The sequence below is a fragment of the Acanthochromis polyacanthus genome, chromosome 11 (assembly GCF_021347895.1).
Source record: "Acanthochromis polyacanthus isolate Apoly-LR-REF ecotype Palm Island chromosome 11, KAUST_Apoly_ChrSc, whole genome shotgun sequence".
Taxonomy (NCBI): Eukaryota; Metazoa; Chordata; class Actinopteri; family Pomacentridae; genus Acanthochromis; species Acanthochromis polyacanthus.
The window spans coordinates 12,803,287-12,812,414 of NC_067123.1; the positions used below are offsets into that span (position 1 = coordinate 12,803,287).

The following is a 9,128-nucleotide window of genomic DNA, read 5'->3' on the forward strand; positions in this document are numbered from 1 at the left end:
AATTTTAATCATTTTCTGAGATTTTACACAGAAAAAAACTTGCTTAATCAACAGTTAATGTCCTGGATTGTTGATTATGAAAATAATTGCTAACTGCATTATTAGTTATCTCAAAGTTAGCAAGAGGTTTGCCAGAACTGAATGTAAGATAAGATGGCACAGAGGTGAAATGGTGAACACAAGGTGCGATCGGAAAATTCCAAACCTGCATCTCTAAAGAGCACGAACCTTATCAGATTTAAATTTGGCAGTCATTCCTTTTAAAGCAGTGTCCTTGTGCAGCCATGCACAGCTCCCAGTGCTTCTCCAAGTCAGTAAACATACCAAGCACCATCTGCATTGAATCTCAGAAATTGTAAAAATAATAATAATAATAATAATAATGCTCCAATGTGGGTTTCATTTTTGAGGAAGAAGTCACAGAGACAAATAATAAATTCACTATGTACAACCACATAAATATAGAATAAAATAACAAACATGCTGCTGGCTTGACACACCTTCTCTCTAAAGACTATTACATGCATGTGACTGTGATGTGCTTTGCTTGACAGAAAAAAAACTTGAAACTTTTTGATCGCATCTTATATGTTAAAGCAACAGGGAAACAGGTCTTATATAGCCGTAATATTCTTATGTAAATCTAAATTTGACCTTTGCACAGATTCGATCAGCTACAGAGCAGTGCTGATTTCAGAGAAAGAATTCAACCCTTTGAATCCCAGCATACAGTCATGTTATCTTTATAAAAAAAATGTCAAAACTTGAGTCCACTCGTACTTGCACTGACACGCTCATCCTCTCCTCACTTTCTCTTCTAGATTATGGTCATCTGGTTCCTCTTTTTTAATCCACAGGCTTTACTGATTTAATACATTAATTCCCATAACACAAATTTTAAAAAGTAGAAAAAAAACCTGTGTAGAGGCCCTAAACACTTATCTGCACGACAACTTTAGATATGATTTTTGCACGTTTTACTGTTAATTATCAAGAAACCTTTCATTTTAAAGATACCACTTGAAAACATTGAGTTGTGACAGTTTGAATGTCAGCTAATAGATAACAAATCTAATATCTGCCTGCTAAAACTCAGACATTTGCACATTAAACTCTATTATTGTTGCTGATTCTTTTAATTCTTTAATTTATCCCAGACTTTCCTCTAACTGCTTTGTTGTTAGTCTGTAACCTTGGTAACCCTGGCCTGGTAATCCTTGGTAACCTTTGTCCCTCTGTGTCTCTCACTCCTCTTTTCCTTCTTATCAACCCCTCTTCCTGCTAACCCAATCGAAACCCAACAAATCGCTCCAAAACATTGCTTCCTGTGGTGGCGGTGGGCGGCCATCTTTGTTTTGGGTTTTCACTGACTCTTTGCCTATGTGACTGGGTGCTGGTTGGCTGGTGGCCTGGTTGGTCGGCAAACGCAGAAGGCGAGGATGTCACTGACGGCGCCGTTATCCCCGCAGTGCAACTGCCGTCCAACGTCTTCCAGAACTACGGCGAGGTCGAGGAAGATGACCCATACCGCTACTTCCAGCCCAACTACCCAGCGCCTCGACCTGTGTCACCTGATGACCCCGCGCTTGCCCTCGATAACGTCGAGTTGAGGTCTCCCGGCGTCCACCGCAGCTCCCGGAGCGTGGACGTGGAGGTTGAGAAAGCCGTGTCGCAGAGGAGGCTAAAGAGAGAAGCCAAGATACTGCCCGGACTAACTAACTGAGAGCAAGTGATTGGAGTACGGAGGGCCACTCGCCATTTCTGATTGGGCGGCTTGGAGGAGTTGTGGACTAATCAACAAGTGCCTGATGTAGAGGATTTCTTATGGACATTGTAGAGGGTCGGGATGGGGTATCAGGTTCGGACTATTTTAACTCATCTATGCTATTGAATTAACTTCAAGAAAACAGTTATATGTTGTTTTATTGTTTTTATCTCAGTCAAGTGTAGGCAACTTTCCACTGCAGGAACTCTGGGCTGGGGTGGTTCCAACATTTATTGGATTGGATTTTTGAATCTTTCTGGTCCGTTTCGGTCTAGGATCCAACAGCTTTCAGCCACGATGTTAACTGAGAGTGCACCAAAACAACGAAAAAAAATCTACTGGATGAAACTCCAGTTCATATGTAATTGTATGTTGTTGATGGGGATGTTTGAAGCTCTTCATCAAAACATCCATCCATCCATTCTCGATACACCGCTTTATCCTCACTAGGGTCGCGGGAGCCTATCTCAGCTGAAGGCAGGGGACACCCTCTCGCATTCACACCAACAGGCCATTTAGAGTAATCAATTCACCTCAGCATATTTTTGGACTGTGGGAGGAAGCCAGAGTGCCCGGAGAAAACCCACACATGCACAGAGAGAACATGCAAACTCCAAGCACAAAGATCCCAGGCCCAAGCCGGGATTTGAACAGGGGATGTTCTCGCTGCAAGGCCATAGTGCTAACCACTACTTCCACTGTGCAGCCCTCTTTGTCAAAACATCAATACAATAATCAACATTGAGACCTACACAGCTTTGTTTTGGTGTCTCTTAGAGGCAAATACCTGAGAGTAGGTACTTTCTTTTTTTGCCAAAAATAACCCTGAAGAGGTTCTACAGGGGTGGTTCTTGTAGTCGGAACAACCAGAAAGGTTCTGGCCACCCTACGACATCTCACAAGTTCTTGCAGCAGAAAGCAGAACCTAATATTGTTTAAAATTTGCGATCTGTTAAAAGTTTATCCTGTTCCTGTGGTCAGATTTCTGAAACAAGTCACTTGTTGGAGAAATGTGCTGTTTTCAGGTTCTAGTTCCTGTTTGGTATCAGTTTCTGATCTGGTTGGTTAAGTGCCTCCTCAGGGTCGACTGAGTACCACCACCACCTTGTTACCTAAAGTTGTCCATGAATGTTCCATGGAGAACTCATGAGCATCATTTATCTTTGAATGCCTGTTAGTGTCGGAAGGATCAATTACTTTTACAATTGCTCACTTATAAAAGCTACATTGTTTTGTTTTTTTTATATCTATCTAATCTGTTATTGTGTTGTTCCTCTTTTGCATCAGGGTTGTGTGATTATTACCTCCAGTTCTTTGTTTTAACAGCTCCCAAACTCTGCAACCAGACAGTTTCCAGCTTCAGAGCAATTATTTATGTAAAATCATGCATGTTTTTTTAAAATTTACCACGTGATGTTTGTTTTTGTTTTTTATCTCAGAGACGTAAATTTAAAGTTTGTTTTGTTTCTTCTTCAGACTTTCAGTTATTGTTACAGTGTTAAACTCCAACTGGCATTGCTCAGTGTTTGAGAAGACTGATAAAGAAAAAAAAGTTGTAAAAAACAAAAAATAATAGTTGTCTCTTAAAGAATGATTATATTTCCATATAAATGTGCATTGATTCTGCTGATGGAATCTGTTGATCTCATGGTGAACGATAAGTGTAAGTCAATGGGGCAGAAATTTCACAATCATTTGTTCAGACAATTGAGTTCTATTTTGAAGACAGATCTTTCCCATTCTGTATGTTTTATTAATATTTGATTTGTTTCTGTTTTTGAATTTTGACTCCAACCCCTCCTGCCTCTTCCTCATCATTAAGATATTTGGAGATGAAATGGATGCCATCTGTTCCAGGACGAAACACTCTGATTTTTCTTATTTGATGCAGGAATCAGAGACTGATATGATAACATAAACACAACAGCTCACTCTGTTTGAGGTTACAGTGAGTTTAAATTCATTTGTGTTCGATTTCTTTTTAAATTTGTTTAACTGCTGAAGATCCATTATACAAAAATAAGTCTAGGTGCATTTTTTTCACCCCTGGATGTGATGTTGAATTCACATCCATTGAATTTGTTTGGCTAATATTTAAGCACACTTTCAACTTTTCCAAATATCGTCTCAGTCCTGTGTTTCTGAGGCCTTCAGGTCAACAGTTCCCTCTACGCCTCTGACCAGGATGTTATGAAATAAAATCAAGGAAGTAATTTATTTTTTACTTGGTATTGATTTTCTCAGAACAATAAAATTGAAGTACAAACGTTGCTGTTGTCTCTCTGTGTTTAGACTGGTAAATGTGTTGCTGCAAAGTGCAAGAAGCTGATTGGAAACCGGCAGGTGAGCTGGAATAACACCTCTGTTTCAGCCAATGTTTAGACCAGGATATAAATTCAGTACAGTCACAATTACACTGCAATTACTAGGGAGGTCTTGATCAAATTATGTTTTTGCCCCGATCCAATTTGATCTACTTAATAATTAATGTCTGCTGTTACCAATCCACAGTCTGATCTAATTTTCCAAGATAGTAAACTTTAAATAAAAGTTGCTTGACAACTGAATACCTATGCAGTTAATTAGAAAATATATTGAATGCATCTCTGCATCCAAGCTCTGCCTTTGTTTTATGTGCATGACCTCAAACTTTGTTGTAAAGCTCCAGTAGGGCTCTGTCTGAAATGTAGTGTGAAGAGGGTAGGGTGTCCACAAGCTCCAAAATACATCAAAAACCTGTATTCTTTACATGCATGTCAGAACATGAATGGTACATTTAGCTGCAGTACCGAGTTGTGCCACCAGATGGAGTCTCTGACACTTGAACGATGGGCAGTTTCATTTTTGCAAGCTGAAGGCATTGTAATTGAGCTAGCAAGGGGCACCATGACAGAGACTTATGTGCTGCTTAATGTTCTCTGCTGGTGTATTGTATGCAAAGTGTAAAGCCACAATTGGACAATTTGTGGACAATTTAGAATCATCAATTAACCTCAGCATGTTTTTGGACTATGGGAGGAAGCCGGAGAACTTGCAAACTCCATGCAGAAAGATCCTAACCAGGGATCTTCTAGATGCAAGGCAACACTGCAAACCACCGAGTCACTGTACAGCCCGTGTTGAGTCTAATTTTTTTTCCCCAATTTTTATAAATTTAATTTTGAAGCTCAACTTCTATTTATTAATTTTTCAGATTTCTGACATTTTAACCATGCCATACTGCACAGAAGACATTCCTTCTAGTCATGGTTCCTCTGTTTCCATAGAGGTGCAGGACTTCGTGTTGAAGTGAAAAATGAACAAATGGTTTCAAAAGTTTCAAGAGCAAATAAACACCCTGAATCTGCTTCAAGTTCAGGAGCAGCCACCAAACCAGATCCACTAGATCAAAGTTTAAAGTGAAAATTTGATTAATTCTTCACATCAGTGTTATTAGTCCTCTATTTGTTTATACAGTGGGATCAAACAGTGTCTGAACTGGAATAACTTTCACATGTGATGGTTTACCTTTATTTATTATAGTCTGATGATTAAAATACATCTAAAATTCAAGATCTTCGATGATAGAATAGAATAGAGAGCCTTTATTGTCATTGTATAGCGGGTATACAATGAAATTGGGAGTGCTGCCCCATTTGGTGCTTAGAAAAATATATACAATAAAAATACAATACAATAAAGAAATAAATAAAAATACAATGAAATACAATGAGAAAGAATGGTAATTATAGAAAAACAGGAGCTTTAAAGGGGACATATTATGCAAACCTCACTTTGTGAAAGTGTTCTTATTGTAGTGTGTGTTGCAGTAGCCTCATTTTGAGGTTCGAATTTGAAAACTGTTTCCTCCCTGCCTTGTTACACCACATTTTGTGAAAATGCCTGCTCAAACATCCGATTTTGATTTGGGTCCGCTTATGACAAAATAAGAGGATTTAACTCCTCCCCCTGACTGTGCACGTTCCGCTCTCTCAGCTTCTCGTAGTGCCTCGCTGAGTGTTTGCTTTCTGCACAGCAGCGGCGCCGGGCAGCTCCCCACTCTTGGCCGGTGGTGGCCGGCGGCTGGCCGCCAAGGCACTACGAGAAGCCGAGAGAGCGGAACGCGCGCTCACGTCCTGGCCCCCCACGACTTCCGTGTTCAAGCCGCACGTCACCACCGCTCTCCAGACGGCTGCTACCGGTGCCATGAGCCTCGTCACTTCGCACGAGACTGCCCGGTGCCCGCACCGAGAAGCTGAGCTCCGGGAAACGAGAGAAGAGTGGCGCTGTGAGGGAACACAGCCGGCGGCTGGGGAGATGCTCCAGCAGCTGGGGAGATGCTCCGGCAGCTGGGGAGATGCTCCGGCGGCCGGCTGCCGAAGCATCTTTCCTGCTAGCGGCTGCTGCCTGTGGCGGCCCACCGTTTTGTCAAGGGGCGGCGGGCCGGCAGCCAGCCGCCGGCCACCGGCTGCTGGAGCATCTCTCCTGCTAGCGGCTGCTGCCTGTGGCGGCCCACCATTTCGTCAAGGGGCGGCAGGTTCTTGGTGTGGTGGAGCTGTCGGGGATTACGGGAGCGAACTCTCCGCTGGCCGGCTCTTTTCTTCTTGGGTTTGCTACCAAGAGGCGGCTCAGTCCCTCGGTGACAGCTTGTTGGAGCTCCCTCAGTTCTTCCTCCATCTGCAGTCGGGCGAGCGTCATCCCACTTCTGACACCAATGTAGCACTGAGCCCGTCATCTCCCAGAGAGGGGAGGGGGAGTGGGCGCAGACAGATGCGTTCATTTGCATACCTGGAAGCAGGCCCAGAAACAGCCTGTTCTGAGGAGGGCTGGTGAGAGTGAATTTTTTGACCACTGAAACTCCGAACAAAGGATGATTTTGGGGCGAACAAACTTAAATACTATGTTTTTGGGCTTCTGAGACCTATATGACGTGACTGAAAAATAGCCTAATATGGTACCTTTAAATTGTGCATACTGATAAAGTGACTTTATATATTGTTTTTGGAGGTGAGTGGAGATTCAGTGTGGAATGAATATTGCACAAGATTGCACATGTAGTGCGTGTTCCCAGTGATGTTATTGTTTTTGTGTTCATGTTTTCTTTTTGTTCAGAGCACTGATAGCTCTGGGGAAGAAACTGTCCCTGAGTCTATTTGTTCTTGTTTTATGTGCTCTGTAGCGCCAACCAGAGGGCAGAAGGTTGAACAGATTGTGACTGAGATGGGATGGGTCCTTGATATTGTTTGTTGCTCTGCTGAGAACAAATGATCGCATCTCTCAAGCAAACAAAACTGTTTCAAAATTCATCCATCCATCCTCTATACACCGCTTTATCCTCATTAGGGTCGCAGGGGGTGCTGGAGCCTATCCCAGCTGACTTGGGCGAAGGCAGAGGACACCCTGGATAGATCACCTGTCTGTCACAGGGCTACATATACAGACAAACAAGCACACTCACATTCACACCTACGGGCAATTTAGAGTGATCAGTTAACCTCAGCATATTTTTGGACTGTGGGAGGAAGCTGGAGTACCCGGAGAAAACCCACGCATGCACAAGGAGAACATGCAAACTCCATGCAGAAAGATCCCAGGCCCACCTCAGGATCTTCTCACTGCAAGGCGAAAGTGCTAACCACTACGCCGCTGTGTAGCCCGTTTCAAAATTCACCAAACTGTGTTTAAAATGGTGCATTGTTAAAGTAAACAGAGGACAGCAGAGGATTCGGTGAGACAAAAGTGGAGCATCGTTGTTTTATATCTGCTCTGGAAAATTTCTACTCAAGACAAGTTGATGAGCATTAATTCATTCATCCACGGACTCTGTTTCATAGTTAAAGCTGAATTACTCTACAGTTTAACTCCCCCCACGGATAAGACAGAATGCTGTGCATATCCTCTTTATGTTGTCTTTTTATTTGACGTGTGATGATCGTGAGTGAACACTGTTTAAACCACTATGTGAAGTGGCAGCACCAGCAGCCTAGAGTTCTGACTGAGATTATGGAAGCAGCTTCATAAATCTCATGTGTGAATGGAAGCCGGACGAGGACGGACCACAGACCACACTGACACCAACTGTTCACATCTCCATTCACGCCTCCACACTAAATAAGATTTATTACTGCTTCCCTCTATCAGCTTCTCTTTTGTCTTTTCATGGTGAATTTCAAAGGTCTTGTGTAACAAAAAATCATCTTACATGAAAGACACTGCTGCACAAAATACCATCATGTCAAAATAGAAATTCAATAGAAGCACTGGTAAACACTGGCCTGAACTAAAACCACTTTCTCTAGATTTTTCTCTTATTTCTCTAGTCTTTCTATGTCCATTCATTTAATTTCATGTGTATCACTTTATTTTCCCACACTTTTATATTTGTGTCTTTTCATAGCTTTAATTTTAAGTATGGACAGCGGGAACACATAACTACTGCACCAATGTTCAAGTGATGTTGGTTTTTGGTTGTATTATACCTTCCATTTATTTTTCAATAGCATGAAAACATTTTACTGCCCTGTAAAAAAAAAAAGTTCTGTATTTTTATTTTACAATTTTTTCCAGTATTTTTGAGAAACACAAAAGTATCAATAAAATTGCAAAAATACTGTGAATTTAAAGCATTAAGTTGGATTTAAAAAAAAAAAAAAAAAATATTGCTACTGTTTAAATACAGACATGAAATTTATGGCAATTTCCCAAATATTTATTTTATGTTAACATTGTTTAACATGTGAAACTGTTTAATACTAGTAACTAGAGAAACTAAAACTAGATATGATTAGTGTTAGTTAACAGAAAAAGCATTGGTTCTGTAGTTTCACATAGAGTTTTTTGTTAAATGAGAAATATTTTCGACATTTACAGATGTTTTTACAACAAAAATGTGCAATAAATGTGTATATGTGTAGGGTGTGTGTATAAATTTTTTTAAATGATTTTACAGTTTTATCTATATAAATATTTTTCATTAAACAATAAAAAGTGAACTCAGTGTCCTCTTAAATTTCTTTTGAAATTTTTATGTATTCTTCTTAGCAATTTGTATTTGTTTGTTTTAGTTTTGTGTGATATTTTGAGTGTGTTTTATTGTGAAGCACTTTGCAACTTTGTCTTTGAAAGTTGCTGTGGAAAAAAAAATGTAATTATTAACAATCACACACCAACAATGATATTACACTTGTTTAACACAAAAAAAGCATTAAAATGAAATCGAACTGCAGTTTTAAAAACCATCTCCAGCTGTTCTGCTGCTGAATATCTGGCTGCTGTAGTGGTTTGGAATGAGGACACTCACGATCGCCCATCATCATCATAAGAGCTCCGAGTGGTTAAATGCAGTAATTACAGCACTTTAGTTCTGATGAGGTTGATTATAATT

General features: G+C 40.6%; 1 protein-coding gene across 2 annotated transcripts in view; it reads left to right on the forward strand.

Moving 5' to 3' along the window:
* Positions 1-4,035, forward strand: part of LOC110966091 (collagen alpha-1(XIV) chain-like) — a 332,534-nt gene extending 328,499 nt beyond the window's left edge. For both annotated transcript variants that reach the window (XM_051955093.1, XM_051955095.1), the window contains one exon: positions 1,431-4,035. In XM_051955093.1, the coding sequence (XP_051811053.1) occupies positions 1,431-1,723 (293 nt within the window). In that variant the 3' untranslated portion in view covers positions 1,724-4,035. The remainder of the gene's footprint in view (positions 1-1,430) is intronic.
* Positions 4,036-9,128: the final 5,093 nt, after the last annotated feature.